Source organism: Psammomys obesus, unplaced genomic scaffold (assembly GCF_907164565.1).
Source record: "Psammomys obesus unplaced genomic scaffold, mPsaObe1.curated_primary_1811, whole genome shotgun sequence".
In the NCBI taxonomy this organism is placed as follows: domain Eukaryota; kingdom Metazoa; phylum Chordata; class Mammalia; order Rodentia; family Muridae; genus Psammomys; species Psammomys obesus.
In genome coordinates this window covers 12,192,742-12,212,904 of record NW_026592732.1, presented here as the reverse complement: position 1 = coordinate 12,212,904, position 20,163 = coordinate 12,192,742, and the positions used below count along the sequence as shown (strand labels likewise).

The 20,163-nt window shown below is 40.9% G+C and overlaps 1 protein-coding gene across 1 annotated transcript in view; it reads left to right on the top strand.

Moving 5' to 3' along the window:
* The window catches only part of Fat3 (FAT atypical cadherin 3), a 595,719-nt gene that overhangs the window by 470,827 nt on the left and 104,729 nt on the right, over positions 1-20,163 (top strand). The window contains exons 6-8 of the mRNA XM_055615501.1: positions 9,624-9,938; positions 11,036-11,246; positions 19,709-19,848. Coding sequence (XP_055471476.1) covers positions 9,624-9,938; positions 11,036-11,246; positions 19,709-19,848 — 666 coding nt within the window. The remainder of the gene's footprint in view (positions 1-9,623; positions 9,939-11,035; positions 11,247-19,708; positions 19,849-20,163) is intronic.

Genomic DNA, 20,163 nt, shown 5'->3' with positions numbered 1-20,163 from the left:
CCAAAATCAGAGGCATTAATGCTAGCTTCCAGTTGCTTTTCCATTATGGAAAGATGGGGAACCACTGAGGTTAATTTTAGCTCTGTGATTTCACCTTTGGAGCTTATCTTCAAGAGTGGCTGCTCCTTTGGGACCTACCCTTTAATTTACTGTTTGCTCACAGTTTTCTTTACGGAGGTGTCAAGAAGCGTTTGTCTTTCCAGAAATGTAAAAGTCTGAGCTCACAGGCAGAAAGGTCTACATCCCAGCCCAGCCTTTATATCCACTCCTGAGTATTCTTTGAGAAGGTCATTTCTCTTTTTTCCACCTGCAAAAAGGAGATAAAGTAACTTTCAACCTATTATCTCAAGAGAATTGGGCATCTAGAATTTATAAAATTTCTTGAAGATAAAAACTAGAAAATAAATATGCTATCTACTATAGAACAGTATCTTTTTAAGGAGCTCAGTGCTCTTGGAAATACCAACATTAAAATCTCAAAATACTGAAATATATTCACATATATATATATATATATATATATATATATACATACATATGTATGTCTATTTTAGTACTTTGAAATATGTATGTGTATTTATACACATCTACTCACATATCCATATATTTGTGTGTGATTGCATGTACATACTTCCATGTGTGTGACATTATCTGAATTCATATTAATTCATGAATTCATGCCTGTCTGAAGCTCAAACGCCAGCTTGGAATTTTGGAACCATCATTTCTAGCAGATTGAGTTATTTCTGGTGAAATGATATCAGACTAAGAAGCTCATCTCTCTAGACCTCAGTCTCCTCTGAGTGAGCTGAAGCAGGATGGAGCTGACGCTCTGTTACTTTTGAGTTCTCTTAACAGCTATTGGCATTCTGGGGTATGAAGGGACACAAAGGAAGTGGGTGTCTGAAAGTTCTCCATACATGAAGATATCAGAGTAGGAAAGTGTTCAGTAGGGAGGTCCCTTTATGCGTTTTCTTCATATTGCTAACTGGGACTAGAAGTACCCAACACACACAAACAGAAAAAGCCACTCCAGTTCACCCACTGAGTAAATGTTCAGCCGCAGACTGGAAAGACAGTTCTGTGGGTAAAACAATTTTTTTTATACAAGCAGGAAGGCCAGAGTTTGTTTGGATCCTTACAACCTATATAAAGCCAGGCATAGTAGCACAATTTCCTCCCAATGGCAGGATGGGAGGTGGAGAGAGGAGAATTTCTGGAAAGTTACATGCCAGCTAGCTTGGCATCACAAAGATTCCTGTCTTGAGGTGGAAAACAAGACAACACCCAAGATTTCCTCCGACCTTCACATGCATATGGGTACCATGAAACACCTGCACATATGTGTGAAAATGCACACATACATACATACACACACACATACATACACATTTTTCAAAAGTAAAAAAAAAAAAAATTCACCAAGCTTATTTTAACACCCATGATATATGAAATTCTCCCTAAGCAAAGAGGCCTTTGCATTCTGTGCTCTCTCTCTTAAATTTTCATTGTGTAGCTCCATTGTACAAAAATACTGTTATATAACAACTTTTAATAGGGCATATATTGTATGTTGAACATATTTTCCTTCAGACACGCTTTCCCTGCCTTTTATTCTGCCCTTGCTATAACCAGTTGTCCTCTTGGTTTCATTGGTTTCATCTAAGCCGATTTTAAAATGGTGATCAGATCAAAGCGAATGGTAACACACTTATACTATTAGTTATTTGTAGATGACTTCCTAAGTGATACACGAGGAACTGGCAGTACTTGCACACACTGCCTTAGGTGTACAGGGAAGGCTAACCCCAGATAGAAAGCTCGAGTGTGATGGGCCATCAGGCAGTCACACTCATCTGTCCAGTAGCTATGATGGTCAGTATTGCAGCTCCTCTGAGCCTACTTGCTGTTTAGATACCCTCCCTCAGTTCCAACAGCCTGATCTTTACCTTTGTTCCTTGCCCAGAACCTGTAATCTAGGCCAGGAGCGGATAATAAGAGGGTGTATAAAGTTGTAAACCTCCTTTAAGAACTGTCTGCTTTTGGAACAATAGCAGGTGCTAAAATAGCTCATAGCAATCAAGGGGCCCAGAATAAAATGCTGGCAAAGGAGAAGAAGAGTTGTCAAGATAAGACAATTGCTGGAATAAGAAAGAGAAGGATTTAGCCCAGATGGTGGCAGATCCGTGATCGTCACAGCTGCCTGCTGAACTCCGTATCAGAGAGATCTGACGACACAACCAATCTTTGACATAAACAGCAAGCTGATGTTTACTGTGGCCCCCAGGTACAGCAGCCACAATGCACACGTCACACACTTGTCATTGCTGCTCAGGATGTGCTACACAACAAAGCTGAGGCCAGGGAAAGGCTGTGTTTGAACTATGTTCTGATGATAGAGATGGCATCATTACAGTGGGCTGAGGAAGCATTTTGATGAGAGGAAGCAAAGGCAGGGAGAAGGCGTGGACACCACAGACCTGGTTGAAGGCTCTCCATGTCATCCAGCATGGGTATGGCGTTCACAGTTTTTTGTTGTTGTTGTTGTTGTTGTTTGTTTTCTTTTGTTTTTATCCTGCAACTGGTTTAAGGATATACAATTCATATTTCCCAAGAATTTAGCATAATTCCTACAATCTTCAATGCAGAATGGAGTTCCTGATAAACTAGAGATAATAGAGAAAAACTGGGACTATATATCTTCTCTCATCTTTGAGGTCAGACATTCTTTTCTGTGTTTTGAAGGATAGTGCACATTTTGTGAAAGGTGGCTAAAAAAAATCTCTCTGTACTCAGAAAGTTTGAGCCTCAAGTCTCAGGATACTGAAAGCATTGTACCCAGGCCCCATGGCCAGTGACAGACTTTAAGCAACAGAGAACAAGAAAAGTGCCCAGAGAATGGAAACAGTCAAAGATGATTCCAATTATCAAGAAAGGGAGAAGGCTTGATTCTAGATGCACACTGAAGGCTTGGATGTGTACCCAAAGCCACATGGGAGTGACTTCCAAACAGATGGTTGTCAGATGCTCTCTGTGGACTGTGTAGGGAAGGGAATGAGGGTGGGCTGCGATGCCAAACTGTCAGCCACAGAGACCAACATTCTGTCACTCACTGGCTGAGTGGCTGTGCACAAGTTATGTAGCTTCTGAGCCTCGGTTCCTGAAGATGTAAAAACTCAAAGTGGAAAGAGAAAAAAAGAAAGAGAAAGAGAGAGAATGTGTGTGCATTTATGTGTGTATGTGTTTGTGCATGTGTTTGTGTATATTTCTGTATGTGTTTGTGTGTGTGTGTGTGTGTGTGTGTGTGTGTGTTAAGAATCTTGTTGATAGGCTGGCTCTTTCCTGAGATGTTGGTTGCTCAGCTTGTCCCAAAATTTGCCTCAAACCAAGTTTTTACATAAAAAGTACTGGTCATTTATCCAGGACAAATTTAATAAATATCTACTATATTCTAAGCACTTATTCTAGTTTCATTTAAGTCACTGTGATAAAATATTTTGACAAAAAGCAACTTAGGGGAGAAAGTTTATTTTGGTTCATAGTTACAGCTTGTATTCCATCGTAACAAAGAAGATGAGGTTGTAGGAACTTAATACAACATGCCTACAGCCAAGAGCAGAGAGAAATGAATTGAATGCACACATGCCAAGATGCTTGCTTACTTGCTTGCTCTTCTCTGATACTGTTCAGGACATCTGCCTAGGGAATGATGTTGCCCACAGTGGGCCTTAATTAACAATCAAGACAACTCTTAAGGCATGACCACAGGCCAAACTGATCTAGATGATTTTTTATTAACACTTTTTCCCTCAGTGATTCTAGGTTGTGTCAAGTTGACAATTAAAACTAACCTTCATGGTACTGTTCTATATGGCAGGGAATATTCTTGACCAGATTAGATAAGAATTGTGCTTACTGGGCCAATATAGAATATGCAAGCTCATATGTAATCTTCAAAGAAGGGTTTGAAACGTTAAATATGATGGCCTTGGAATCATGATCAGTTAACAGTAAGATGAAATGTCAGATTTGAACTCTGTAGTGCAGAAATAGTATGTATGTTTTCAGATATTCTTGTGATCACTGGAAGGCACTAAACATGTATTGTGCTCTCAGCTTTCAGGAGGTTATTATTTCATGTCCTTGGGGATGGAGAAAGGCAACAATATTAAATATCAGTTAAGGTTGGGAAAGGTGAAGTGTGACCTGGCTGCTGTTACACCAGGTTTCTTAATCTTCACTTCTTTTCAGATCTCTGAGGATTTTTTTTTGTTTTTTTTTGTTTTGTTTTGTTTTGTTTTGTTTCCAGAAATAGGTGTAAAAATATATGTTTTTGTCATTCTGTCACCTTAATCCAGTAGGCCCATATGGGGTGTATTCTGCCTATGATTTTGCTTTGCATTCACAGACCATAAGAACCTCAACGAAAAATATGATGGTCTTTCAATGTGTTCTCAGTGGCACTGAATGACCTGTGTTCTTTGGTAGGAGTTAGCTGTAATCCCTCAAGAAATTAACCTTTCAAGCTTTTGTTAAATTGTCAGGACTATTGATTATTGAGCTACATGCAGAAAACCTATGTTAGCATAGCAATGTTCTCTTGTTAGGTCACAATAGAGCAGGGGCATGTGCACGTGGAACATTCCTGAGCAATGGTGGTTCCTGGCACTGTCAATGGAAAATAATACAGAGAAGGAGCCAATGGGATTCATCTTAGTTGGTTTTGCTTTAATTCCCAATGTAATTTCCATATTGGCAAAATCCAGTGGGTTGGTGGGTTAAGGCCCAGGACAGTGTATTAGACTTGTTTCTACCGTGACAAAACACCTGAAGAATTCGTTCTGGCTCTTGGCTTTAGAGATTTTAGTCCACAGTTCTTGCCTCTGTCAACTGTGAGTCCATGGTGAGGCAGAAAATTAATTAATTAATTCACATCGTGGCCGACAGGTCACAACAGTGGAACATGTAGATGAAGTTGTTTGCCTCCTGGCAGACAGAGAGCAGAAAGAGGAGACAAGGTCTAGCTCCCGAAGACATGTCCAACTGACTAAAGTTTCCAGAACCTCTCAAGATAGCACCGCCATGGAGAGACTCGATGCATGAGCTCCCTGTGGAGACACTCCACATCCAAAGCAGAACAGGCATTCCAAAGTATAAAGTCCGGGGATGTGCCCTTTCGACCCATCTTCCAGGAAGAAACATAGCAACATGGAAAAGGGGGTTTAAAGACGTAATCATGAGAATTAAAAATTGAGCTTGAGGCTAGCTGTAGGAATGTAATCTAATGATTTTTAGCAAGGCAGAGGGAACTGGGGAGAAGGGCAAGGCCTGCCAGAGCCATGTTCGCCCATACTCTTTCTGGCCAGTTTCTTCAAGAATGTTCTTTTCATTCATTGTCCTAAGGAAGCATCTGTGTAAACTAATTTTTGATGACATCTGTCTGTACTTTGAGCTGAATCAGGTGCTAGAGCATGCTGCTGATCATAGGCAGCCCTTGACCTCAAGGTATTCACGGTCAGGAGAACTGAATGGAAATCAGCCTGTGGACATACACCTGCAATACAAGATGACAACTCTTGTTTCGTTCTATGCATAAAGTCGATTGATAACAGTGCCAGGCCATTCACAGGACATTCCCATAGGTCTGAAGAAGAGAAAGAGTGGTTCCCCAAAACAAGTCAAGTATAATAACAGGAGCATTGGATGGGGACATTTTAATAGAATGGGGGCATTAAGAATGTTAAGGACAAAAGGAGCCCCTAAACTTAGAGGTGAAAAGTCAGTTTGTGAGGACAGACAAGGTCCATATCCTCCAGGATGTCCTGTAGTGTGTCATGCATGTCAGTGGCATGGTCAGACTTAAAAGAAAGAGAAAGAAAAGAAGGAAAGAAAGAAAGAAAAAGGAAGGAAGGAAGGAAGGAAGGAAGAAAGAAAGAAAGAAAGAAAGAAAGAAAGAAAGAAAGAAAGAAAGAAAGAAAGAAAAAAGCCCCTGAAGGGTACATACGGACAGCCAGTGAAGAGAAGATTGGGAAACGGTGAAAAGAGTGAGGGTTGCCTCGACACTGAAAAGAGCTGTTCAAGCAGGGAAGAGGCAGAATGCCTGAACAGCTAAGAAATCAATCTGGGTCAACACAGCTCACCTAGAGTATAATCTGAGCACTGTCTCTTCAGAGTTTACAAGCCCACGAAATAGCTCCAGCATCTAATGCCAGCCTGGGTACACATCTGCCCCCAGTGGCTCTTTTGCAAAGCACACTAAACCAATAGAGAAAATAACGTTGAAAGAAAACTGCATTGATTTATTTTTCTTTTCAACAAAAGCAAGAACTCTGATAGACATTTATCTTGAGTCTATTAAAGCTACCCTCCCAGGCAACTTGTAAGAGAAGCTAAACTACATTACAATTCCATTTGGGGAAAAAAAAAAAAAACTTTAATCTGTTTTCCAGTAATTTTGATCTTTTTTTTCCCCTAGTTATTCCTGTCAGGTTGCTTGATTACATGAAGAAATGACTCATCAAACTCTCTGATTCACTATTGGTTTCTGTTGCTGCTTCTTCTAGATGTTTTTTTAGGTTCCAAACACATATTTTAAGTTAATAAATGGCCTCACTCAAGGTAATGATACAAAGATTAAATAGATGCTATTTGGGGATTCTGTGGCTAAAAAGAACCTGCATCATCATCATTACATAGCTCTAAATAACTGTTGATCTCTCAGTGCACAGGTTACTCATCTGAAAAATGGGAATAAGTAACCATGCCTCCCATATTAAGAAAATGAGGTCATACTCAGAAGTGCACCTCTCAGACCCTTTGTGTGATTTACACCCTGGCTGTTAATGTCATAGTGACTATTGAGACTCAAGGGCTACTTATACCCACACGGTTCTTTATGTCCTCTTCATCACACTCCTTTCTCTGTTTTCACAAACACATTTCACAACAGTGTCACAGAGACATGAGACTTGGCCCCTTTCATTTCCCAAAGAAAGGGAATATCATTTTGTGGTGTTCAACATGCTAGCTGTCAAGTGTTCTTCAAATGAGCTCTATAGATTATAAATTATGTATCACTGTGGCTCAAATCAACTATTTCATGCTTTTCTTTTTTTATTTATTAGAATTTATTCACTTTGTATCCCAGCTGTAGCCCCATTCCTCAGCCCCTCCCAATCCCATCTTTCCTCCCTCTTCTCCTCCCATGTCTTTCCCCTAGTCCACTGATAGGGGAGGTCCTCCTACCCTTTCATCTGACCCTAGCCTATCAGGTCTCATCAAGACATTCTGCATTGTCTTCCTCTGTGGCCTGGTAAGGCTCCTTCCCCCAACTCAGGGGAGGTGATCAAAGAGCCAGCCCCTGATTTCATTTCAGAGACAGTTCCTGTTCCTATTACTAGGGAACCTACTTGGATACTGAGCTGCTATGGGCTACATCTGTGCAGGGGTTCTAGGTTATCTCCATGAATGGTCCTTGGTTGGAGTATCAGTCTCAGAAAAGACCCGTAGGCCCAGATTTTTTGATTCTGTTGCTCTCCTTGTGGAGCTCCTGTTCCCTCCAGGTCTTTCTATCTCCCCCTTCTTTCATAAGATTCCCTGCACTCTGCCCAAAGTTTGGCTATGAGTCTCAGCATCTGCTTTAATACCCTGCTGGGTAGAGTCTTTCAGAGTCTCCTGTCCTGTTCCCTGTTTTTTCCCTCTTCTGATGTCCATCCCATTTGCCTTTCTGAATGGGGATTGAGCATCTTCCCCAGGGTCCTCCTTCTTAATTAACTTCTTTAGGTGTACAGATTTTAGTATGATTATCCTATATGTCTAATATCCACTTATAAGTGAGTATATACTCTGTGTCTTTCTGCTTCTGGAATACCTCACTCAGGATGATCTTTTCTAGACCCCACCATTTGCCTTGAAATTTCTTGATTTCCTTGTTTTTAATTGCTGAGTAGTATGCTTTTCTTTTTGTTCCAAAACAATGTAAAGGAGAGACACCAGATGTGCCATCTCTCTCTGTCATATGAGCAGGCAGTAGGAAATTGAGAATACAAGCAAAGGAGAGCCTTTGCCAGAAGCAGACATTGGATGTTGGGCTCCCTGTTCTTCATGTTCTAGTCTGAATGCTTGTCTTCTCAAAATGCCCAGTACAATATTACCAGCAAGCAGGGCCAATAAGAACAGTTAGATGATAATGGATTTAGTGTCCTTTTAAAAAAAAATCAATGGGACTTGTCTGTTCCCTCCTGTCATCAGAAGGCACATTTAGAAATCTCTATCTGAGGACGACGGCTTTCATAGACACTGACTTTCCTGGGACCTTGATTTTGGACTTTCCAGCCCCAGGGACTATGAGTGAGCAAATCTGTTGCTCACAAATTTTCATTCTAAGGTGTTTTTCTTTTTTCATCAGAACTCAGTCACACATACACAGAGCCAAAGGGATGCTCCTCCATGGAACTTTCTGGATGTGTTGTGGGGTAACAGAAGGGGACAAACAAGCTTTTTTAACCTCTTTTATAAGGACATTAATTCTATCCATGAAGCTTTAGTGACTAATGCTACCTTTAAAAAAAATCCCTCTTGCTAATACTGTTATATTTGGAAACAGAATTTGAGGATGAAACAAACAGTGAAATAGTAACGGAACGTCCCAGGTCAAATTCAGCATCATTTCACTTCTTGGCTTGTACATTCTCACCGTGTGCTCACATGGCACAGAGAGATGGAGACAGCAAGCATCATTTTTTATATAGAATCTTGTTAGGCCCGGACTCTAGCTTTATGACCTTATTTGACTTTAACCCTCTTTTCGTGTAGAGTCCATGTGTATTACAGGCCCATGGTAGGAGGGCAGGAGTAGGGCTTCAAACACATGAGTTTTGAGATGAAACAATTCAGGTAAACTTGTGATGAGAGAGAAAAAAAAAGAAGAAGAAGAGCAGAGCTTGGATGGTAAAAGCATTGTCTGTGAATTGGATGACCCTCCTGGGTAATGTATAATAGTGCTTATACGGCTTATTTTATGTCTTATTTTATATCCACTCAGAGTCTTGGACTTTCCCAAGTCTAGGAATTCCAAGTCTAGGAATTTCTCCAAATCAGTTCTATCTCTTCTCTTTCTATGCTCTACTGCACAATGAGCCCCTGCTGTAACCTTGCTGTTTGTGATACCCCCACTGACTCCCATGTAGAAAGGAAGACTCCAGGGCGAAGGCATCACCAAGAGAGCCTTTATGAACTGACTCATTAGGTCATTAGGTCATTATAGTGCTTACCCAGGAGGCCTCAGAGTGTGAGTTGGCCTCTTCCCCCAGCCTTCAGAATGCAAATGAAGCCTGCCTTTTAAAGTCACTAGTGTATGGAATGTGACTCGGATGCAGAACCCAACTATGGACCCCTCTGCTTTGAAGTTCCTGCTTCCAGCAATGGTTTTCATTACCGGTTTGGAGGCATTCACTCTCTTATGGGTTAACTATAAAAATGCTGTATACCATAAATAAGTCATAGTATTCAGAAGAGCTGAGCTGGCACAGTGCAAAATCAAACATCTGTGGGGCGGGCAGCAAACAAATAGGTGACAGTTGTGTACTTTCTGACTGCATCATATTTTCTCTTTCAAATCTCAGGTGACAGTGACGGATGGTGGTTCTTCTCCAAAACAGTCAACCATTTGGGTGGTAGTTCAGGTTCTGGATGAAAATGACAACAAGCCCCAGTTCCCTGAGAAAGTCTACCAGATCAAGCTTCCAGAACGGGACCGCAAGAAGAGGGGAGAACCCATTTACAGGGCTTTTGCATTTGATAGAGATGAAGGCCCGAATGCAGAAATATCCTACAGCATCGTGGATGGAAATGATGACGGAAAGTTCTTTATCGACCCTAAAACTGGCATGGTCTCTTCCAGAAAGCAATTCACAGCAGGAAGTTATGACATCCTGACGGTAAGATCTAATTCCAGAGCATCAGTGGGATAGGGGTGAGCCCTCTTATTCATGCCCACTTCCTTGATCAATAATCTCTAATGTGGAGAAATGGTTGCAGAAGGCTACCTTCTGGGAGCCAGTGATAGGTGAGGACTCTTGCCTTCCTGGTTGATGCTCTAAATAGTGAGAGTTTCTTTTGTTGTTGTGTCTTATCAGCAAACTTTCCCTGATTCCATAGCCTGCTGGAGCCACACAACCACACATCTTGGGCCCGAAGTCATTCTTAGGGTGCCGAACATAAAGGGCAGTATATATCTAGTGTAAAGCAGAATAAGATATAATATTCACGCACACAGGCATGATTATGCTCACACTCACTCACACATGGACACGGGCATATACATACATGTGCACACATGCATATGATCATACAAGCACATACACATTTTCACACATATTCCTCCACACATGCTTATCCCCACACATTGTGCACACTCCTACACATGCTCACACACGTACAACACACATACACAAGCACATATGTATGCACACACTCCTGCATATATACACATATGTGCACAGATTCAGTGCATGCACACAGACTTACGCACATATACTTGTACAGATATATTTACATATGTATGTGTTAGCATACAGCCAATCTTACATGCATAAACTCACATACATGTCCATGCTCACATGCATGCACACATGTGCTCATCCATCCTAGCAGGCAAATAGGAATGCACAAGTGTACTTTATTCCCCTTCAGCTCTTATTAAAGGTGAAGTTCATGTCATGCTAAGAGGAACCAAATTAACTATTTCTATTCACATAACTATCATTCTTGCCCCTGAAATACTATGAATTGTAAGTACAACATTTATTTTTTGTAGTTTCATATCTCAAAAGTTGACTTCTGGCAGATGTACTCTGAGCCCTTGTTCCCAAATAGAGTTTCCATCTGCTCCCGTCCACTCTCAACTGGACGCCACTCTCCTTGTGACAGTGTAGAAAACAGTCTGTTAGCTCAGTGCTGTGTGAGTGAAAGATTTAATCTTCCACGGGCTCAGAGCACTAAGCCTTCTTTCTGTGTTTCCTCCATGTGTGAGTAGATCAAGGCTGTGGACAATGGCCGCCCACAGAAATCCTCCACTGCCCGCCTCCACATTGAATGGATTAAGAAGCCCCCACCGTCACCTATACCTCTGACATTTGATGAACCATTTTACAACTTCACAGTCATGGAAAGTGACAAGGTGACGGAGATTGTAGGGGTGGTGTCTGTACAGCCAGCTAACACTCCTCTGTGGTTTGACATCGTTGGTAAGTTCAAGTCTCTAGAGCATATCAGGAAATGGACTTTACTGTTTGAGGGAACTAGCCCAACATACCAACAAGTAAATAAAAAAAATAAATTTAAAATAATTAAAAGGAAAAAGAAAAAAAAAAACCTAAAACCTAGCAATTAAGCCTAAGATTAAAAGTGGTGCTGGAATGCAAAAGAGCCAGTAAAATGAATAATCAACCTGTGCTTTCGTTCCAATTCTGTAGCTAAGCTGAACAGAAAGTGCTCTCTGGCTGGATTTTCCATAGTATGTTATTTACTGCAACCTTAATGTCTTTCTGTGTGTCATCTTAATTCTATTGTCACACTTGGCTAATCTCATTTCTAAATGTATTGATGGTACTAGACTTGCTGTCCTTCATTTCTCTCTTTTTCTTCACCTTTTTTTCTGCATTCTGTTCTTTTTTTTTCTGCTCCCGACTGCCCTGCTTCAAGGTGGCAAGCATGCTCGAGAGATGTTCTATATCCTACAGACAGCTTGTGGGCAGAACTGTTCAACAGAAGGTACCCTCAGTGCAAACACATTTGCTAAAATACAGCTATCCAATCTGCCTTTTATGTTTTTTTTAACAAATTGAATTACATCTTTCATAACTGCCTGTGACAGACTGAAGTGCAGCCCACAGATTTCATACATGCCTCTAACGGTTATCTCAGTACTCATATCCAATGACTTCTTTGTTTGAGAATAAATGGGTTTGGGGCTGGGGGGGATTGTTTTGATTTTCTCCCATTGCTTTTGAGGTATGTGGGGGGGTTTGTTGTTTTGTTTTTATCTTTTTGTAGGTTGGTTTATCTAACTGGGAAATTTCCAATTGAAAATGTATTCCAGCCCCTGTTTTTCAGCAGTAGTGGCATTCACAGACCAAAAAGCCCCACCAGGAAGGTGCCCTGGATGCTGTCCACAAAAGGAAGGGCAGGAAATAGAACCTAGAAGTGTACCCAGTGAGCCTCTACTCACCCTGACTAGAGAGAGGAGATGGAAGGAAGGAGGCAGGGCAGACCTTGGGAGCCAACCTTTAAATTCCTTGAAAGCAAGCAAGCAAGCATGCCAGGCTGCAAAAGGAAAAGGGCAAAACAGCCCTTCCACAAACCTGCAGGGAGAGCACTGGAGAGGAAACGTGTGTAGGACAGGGAAACAAAACAGGCTGCTGTCACTGAAAGAGGAGAGTGTGTGCCTGCCAGGGCCTGATTAGGGCTGAACTAGAGCCGGCTTCCCACGATTCTCTATGAGCAGTGGAGAAGCCAGAAGAGCACTGATGTGGGAGAATCATTTTCTTCCTGAGTATGCCTGGACAGGATGGGCAGGGACCTGCCTCCCCTTCAGAACTGCTGGGTCTGGGGAAATCATTTAGGAGGTTCCACATCTGGTTTAATGAACCACAGAAAAAGAATGTTCTATGTCTTCCAGTCAAACCTCAAAGAGTCCTCTGAACTCCCAACAAATAAGGGCTTGCCTTCTGCATTTCATTCTGTGAAGCACGGGCCATCTTTGTTTCACTTAATTGACATTAATCTTACCATCTTTTCATATGACCATTCTTCCGATTCCTTCTCCACCTATGCCAGTGTATTTGACTCGGAACACTTTCTGACCCATGAGAAATGTCTCCACCATCATCTCAGTGATTTTTTGCTTACCTGGCAATTATATGATGCAGTCTCTTCTTTTTGATGCATGGAAGCATTGCATGTGGCACGAGTTAGTTGCCTTTTGCCCATGTGGACACCTGTGGTCACAACTTCTGCTGGCTGACAGTGCTTCCCATTCCTTGCATGGGCATCCTATCTCAACCCACTTAGCCCAGGCTGCCCAGGCTTGGGAAATGTCACTAGCATAGCTTTCTTTAACGCTAAATGTGACCTGACCCTAATTACTTAGGCCAGTTTGCAATTCTTCAGCATCTCCACAAATAGTCTAGGTGCAGTTTAGCATGCTGCTAGGAATGCTACATGGAAGGTTACATAGGTTTTTCATATTATGTTGTCAGTATTACTCTTATGTTTACATAAGGGAACAGAGATTCTTAACCCTCAAGGTCAAAGCCCATGTCACCATTGTTCTTTCTTGCTAGAGCTTCTGTTGCTTTTCACTCAGAGTGAACTAAGATACAGAGACTGGTGGTGATGGCTCAGGCAGCCATTTTAACCCTCCTGTAGACGCCTGGCCCTACCCAGGGTCTGTATGACATTCCAGTGTGCACCAGCCACAGTGGCCTCACTAGTCCAAGGAGACAGAGTTGTTTACAGAGAACATTCTTTCTGGCACCCACACGTAATCCAGAAACCATATGCAAAGCTCGGCCTTAGTTCTCAGGACTCTCTATCTTTGTGTACCTATGCACTGCACTCCTCCATAGATTCCCTCCCATCCGTTTAACTGTGGGAGTGAGAATAGTCTTTCAATGAAGACTCCCAAGACTGTCCCCTGGTCTGGAATCCTCCATCACAGACATTTCTCTGTAAATCTGGTAACAGCTTGCCAGATTTCTTCTACAAATTATACTTACTGGGCCTCATGCCCAAACAATCATGATTTCATTTCCATCCCTAGGTCTAGCCAACAAAGTCTTGAAATGCCAGTTTTTACTCACTATAAAATGCTGAGTCCTCTCCCAGGTGCTGGTGGTTTTCAGTAGAGATGATCTGCTTTACCAAATCTCCTTTCTGAAATGTGGCTCATCTGCCAAAGTCATAATTTACCTGCTGTGCTGACATCCACTTCCTTCTTTTAAAACCTCTCATTTGCTTCATCATCTTCAGGTGTTTCATCCTCACTGTCAACATTTCTTGCTCTTTTATCTCTTGTGGGTCTTCCCTTCCTACTTGCCTAAGCATCAACCTAGATCAAATCAGCACAGAGAGGACCAAGACTGAGCAATGCTTCTTACCACTTAACACCCATCCCTGAGCTGAGCAGAGATACAAAGTATAAGCATGAGATCAGCAAGGTCAGCTTGGATCTGAAATGTGAAGCCTCCTGCTTCAGGTCTCACCTAAATACTCTCGTGAAAAATAAGCCAACCTGAGTTTCCACCATAGACATACTGCATGCAGACTCCCAGGGCATAACATTCTCATCTGGCATGTCCAGCTTTAAACTGCTTACCCTTGGGAATCCTCATCAAGTTAAACAAAACTGGTGTTTCAGCCTGCCTTTCCCCTTGAGAGCCTGTTCTCACTTCCACATTTCCAAACTTACATGACTCTGATTTTGACTCAATTTTCTTACCTTCTACCACAACATGAAGTTACAGAAACTGTGTGAGCAACATTTTGCTCCTAAGCCTAGACATTTGCATTCTCTTGACTCCAAGGAGACTGTGCTTCCTCTGAAGCAGCGACTCTCTTTAGCTCCCACAAAGAAGCCCTACTTGCAAGCAAGCTAAGAAATCTGTAATTAAAGGGAAACACAATAAAGTTCAGCTGTTGTGGATTTAAACAGCCCAACACACAGCATGCTTCCTCTCCTTGTTAAAAGGGAAAGAAAATGGAGAGAACAAAAATAACCCACAATCCTTTGTGACTTTGTCATGAATCTTCACACTTCTCAGGAGGCTCTGATTTCCCTTCAGCCACTCCTTGATTTACATACCTCCAATGTGCAGGCAATCTGGTTCTCAGCTCAGGCCCAGAATCTTATCCTGATGGCAAATATCTGAATTGTAAGGCCACTATCATTGACAATGCTGACTTCCAGTTTTTAGCTTTTACCTGAAGCATGCTTTATCTTGCAACTAGGAAGCCCTTGAAGTAAGCTGATTTGCCTCACTCAATGTCAGGAAGAAGAAAGGGTATATATTACCATGAATCTCTGATAGTCCTTATCCCTATAACCATCTTCCTGTGTTGCAGAGAGACAAAGGCTAGATCTCTGTGAGTGGAATCATTGGCTCTTGCCATCTCAGCTTACTCCTGTCACTGAGTTTAACCTTTTCTCCTGTGCGGCCACAGGTGGCTTAGGTCTGGGTTGAGAAGAAAAGCCACAGTTCTTGACAGCACCAACAGTATTCCTGTCTTCTGACAGGTGCGTCCAACCTTTTAAAACTGAGACGTGTAATCCACGAACTTCATGCTTGATAACTACACAGTCACTTTGGCAAATGTTCCAAAGAAAGAAGCTTGAGTTTTAAGCAAGTCTACAATTACATGTGTCTGCATCTATAGCTATCCTCATCCACATGAGGCTGGACACGCCTCAGAGCTTGGGTGCCTCTGGATCTTCCTAACCTGACAGTCACATCACAAACTCTCATCCAGCCTATAATTATAGAAGCCACATCTATTTCTAACTCACCTGTTCCACCATCAGAGTAAATTTTGCTCACCTATTCAACAGACATCAAACACTTCATTTCTCCTATTCTGCCTTCATGCTCTAACTTGACCTCAGACAGGATTCACTTTTCTTTATAGCAGCAATCTCATTTATGGAATCACATCTGGAGAATTTTTAGATAAATAAGAAAGCCTAAAACTACTTCATATATTCATTATTTTAAGAAACCTTGGAGTAAATTCCAGAAGTTTCTCTTTTTCTTTTTTGTTCCTTCCTACCACTCTTTCCTGCCCTCCAGCTCCTGCCCTCTATTTAAATATCAGCCTGCTGTGCACTTGCTTCATTCCAAGGCAGAAAATTATTCATTATCACACCGTAACTGGCACTGAATGTCTTTCCTTCAGTTGGGTGTACATGCTGAAGTTGAACGAACAGCTTGTGCACGGCTCCCTTCATTCATTGAGATTCAGTTGCTCAGTATTTTGGAAGCTTCTCAGTCACACCTCCCCCTGGGTGACTACTAGATTTGGGTTGTTATTTTTACAATTACATGCGTAAGAGTGGAGTTATTTTCTAGAGGAAGAGCCTGCAAGCTTCTCCACAGGAGATGCTATGCCATTTTCCTCATTGAGTTTCTTTGTGCAAAGACAGCAACAGGAGAAGCTTTTCCCCCTGTCAGGTGTGGCCAAGCTTTTGAGATGAAAAATGATGTAATCCACAAATCTCAGATCTCACATGGGGTACCTACCTTTAAAGAAAAGCTCAGCTCAGTCATACCCCAATGAACTGAGAGGTCAATGCTGGCTGCAAGTGTTTCTATTCCTGTCCTATTTCTAGAGTCTTGTCAGGACACCCTCCTTGATCCATTAAATTTTATAACATTATAACAGAAATCCAGTGTGCCTCTTCCACATTTTCTTTATTCTATGATGCCTGGCTTGACCAAAATGGTCAAAGAGAAGTGTCCCTAAAGTGAGTTATTTTCATGTGGGCTGTTCACAACCTCGCTTTTAACTATCTCTGCCGCACATCCCCGCAACAATGCACAGGCTGTGACATTTCTGAACCCCACCCTACTGGGACTCGGGCCAGCTCTGCAGTGTCCTTTTCTGCCCACCTTTTATTTGGCCTCATGCTGTTGCACTCAACACACTCTGGCTTTGCATGTTCTGTTACTGGCTCTGAGGAAGCACATCTTGTTTAAACGGAATGCTGCTATGGAGGCTGGACTCCTTGTATTTGATTGATAGTCTCAACCCCAGATGATCTGGATTCGTTTTCCTACAAAATTGAAATCACCTTTCAGGCTAAAAGGGAGCTTGGAAAAACAAGACCTGGGGGAAAGGCATTGAATCGTTTATGAAATGGGATGCTTAAGTGTAGGTTATTAGGTTGTGTGGGATGATGGCGAACTGCTGGTCCAGATTCTATGTCCCTTGTCAGAAATCCATTTGAAAACTTGGGAAGATTTTTATTTAAATGACATCTTGGCTTAACTAGGAGCAAATGTCCTAGAAATGAGTATTAAAGCATGCTGGCCACATTAGTGGATGGGAAAACATACCAAAGATGTTAATGATCACTCTCTCCTATGAAGTTAGAAGTTTTTCATTGGGAGCATTTAAAACAGCAAAGACTAATGAGGAAACAAATACAAACATGGCATACACATGCAGAGAGGAAAAGGAGGAGTATAAAAACTGAGCACTCAGGAAGGCAGAGGCAGGAAAATCTCTGTGAGTTTGAAGCCAGCCTGGTCTACAAAGTGACTCCAAAATAGCCAAGGCTACACAGAGAAAACTTGTCTCAATAAAACAAAAAACAACAACAAGAACCAGAACAAAAAAAGACCCTGAAATTTGCAAAAGCTGCCTAAATATTAACAAGAGGAAAAAATATGAAAAAGTATACAATCTCATTATGTAAATGTGTAAATAAATGTTACACCATCATCCAGGTGGGATGACATGTATTTTTGCACAGACTTTAAAGGGTCATAATCAGTGAGCACAAGAGCTGAAACTGGAAACCTTTAGCTGTGTTTTCTCTAAGCTTCATTTTCATTCATCTTTCAGCTAGAGATAATAATTGCATAATTCTCTTCTCTTTTGACCCACATGTGGTTTGCCTTTCCTAAAAAACTGACATTGGAGAATGATCACTAATCCACCAAAAAAACAACAATTTAAAACAAAGGGCTCAATCTTCATATTTAGAAAAGAAAGCAACCCCAGGGGTGGGGGCAGAAAGTCTAAAATTGATTGCGTTATGACTGGGACCGTGAATTAATACCCTTGAGAAGCAACCTGAGAAGCTGTATCTTTGTCTTTAGATGTCATTACCTTTCCTTGAGGGTTTCCATGGCAAAGGTTTTCATTTGTTTGTTTGGTTGGTTGGTTGGTTGGGTGGGTTTTTTTGTTTGTTGGTTAGGGTTTTTGTTTTTGTGGGTTTTTTTTTTGTGTGTGTGGTGGTTGTTTTTGATTCTTTGTTTTTTTGTTTTGTTTTGTTTTGTTTTTCCAGAATTTACCTATTGGAGGCACATAATCTGCCTTGTTATTTACGGTGACCTGTGCCAGTCACCTAAATCAGTTTTCTTTTTTATACCATGAGCACATCAAAAGAAGCATTCCCTTCAACAAAAAGCCACCCTCTAACAGCCACTGCTCTCCTCAGGCTACGAACCCCCTCTTCTTCTGAGCCCTCAAAACCCTTCTTTGGAGTTAGGATCTAGTGCCTCTCAGTAAATCAATTAAAGACATTAATTGGAAGATGAGTCTCTTTTAGATAAAGTTTTTGAGAACATACATCATCTCTAAGCTATTCTCTGGTACCCTGTATCTCCATAGCTTAATTAAATGTCAAAGGCAATTATGTTCTCTACAGTAATTAAATAATCCTAAGTGAACATGGTAGCTGCAAGCATTTGGTACTTGGAATATACATGACTACATTTTTAGAAAGTAAGACATATTATTTATTTTTGCCACTGTAGGACAAATTCTAGTAACTCAGGCATGATGCTTCATCCCCTTCACCCATCCACCCAACTTAATACTATCATATCATGAAAGCATATTGTTCAATTGCCAGAAAATTACAAATTGCAAATACTATAAGAAGTAAGAAAAACCAAGCTTTTCTTTTCTAGAATCTAAAATTCAATAAATTCATTGCCCTACATACTAAAGTTAAATAAGATTACATTCTGAAACCAAAAGTGTTTCACACATGCAATTTCAGACAAAAATAAATAGCGCTGGTGAACATATACTGACATTTAATTAAAATCATTTCAACATTTAGACCGTTATATTTTTCCCCTTTAAAAATGTATCTAATTTGGGAAGTTTATAAGTGAGACTTCTCTTCTGCGATAGAAAGGTCCCAATTCTAATGCTATCTTAAGTGTGTCATTCAAGACAAAAGGACAAAAAACAATTTTTTCTAAACCTTTGTGTAAATTGCCTTGCAACCTCACTAGTGATAAGTAGCAATATAATATTCATACGATACCTCTCAGCGCTGATGCTGTGAAATCATCAGCCACTTGGGAGAAAGTTAATTTATATTGCTAAGATGCCAAAAACATTTCTCTGACTATCCGACTGTCTAAGAGATTTTTTTTCATATGAAATTCAATTTTTCTTATCTTCCCGTAATTTTATTTCTGACATTTAATTGAGGGACTCTGAATTCTACCAGCCAAATGTTTACCAACAATCCTAGAACAGATCTACAAAGTTTCAAGTTATCTGTATTCACTGTAGTTGTGATAGTTTTTGCTTAGAATGTATTCTACTAGAGCAAAAGCTAAAGTATCCCCAGGTCCCCAGCAAGGAAGTTGAGAAGGGTTGAAGGGCTGTTAGCCTTCTCAGTGTTTTATGAGGGCACTTTATGCTCCTCCACTCTAATGTTATGCTGAGGTTTTTATTTACAATACACTGGTTTTTGTGTCATTTTTTATGCTTACAGAGGATGGCTTTTGAAATATGGATTAAGTTAGCAACAGTAAATTCCCATTGAAGATTTATGAAATTGAGCCATGGGGGTGTCTGCCAGAAAATAGATCTATGGGAAAGCACCCTGTAAAGATATATGCCTCCAGATACTTAATACCTTCTCAGAGATTCTAATTCCGTGTTGTTTCTGTGAAATCATCAGGGGGGAATTTTGACAGCTCTTTTGATGCAGAGAAGGGTGTTGGAACAATTGTCATTGCAAAACCTTTGGATGCAGAGCAAAGGTCTGTCTACAACATGAGCGTGGAAGTCACCGATGGAACAAATGTGGCTGTCACTCAGGTGAGATGTTAAGTTACTGACTAGCAGGAATGTGCAAATATCTGCTAAAGAAAGAAATGGAAGTGATAAAAAAAAAATGGGTCCAGGGAATAATAAATTATGTCCATGGATTTCTTTTGTTCAGAAAATTGTTTTTAGTTAACAATTGAGATAAAGGGTTCAGTGTTCAATGTATTAGTGATGTCAAATTTGGCTGCTTCTTTCAAAACACCTGTGGTTGTCTGTGTTTGAAAGAGTGATTGATGTGTATTTGTTTCCTGGTCATTTGCTGTAGGTTTCTCTCTGACAACAGTCAACTTGCAAAGAGCACATCCA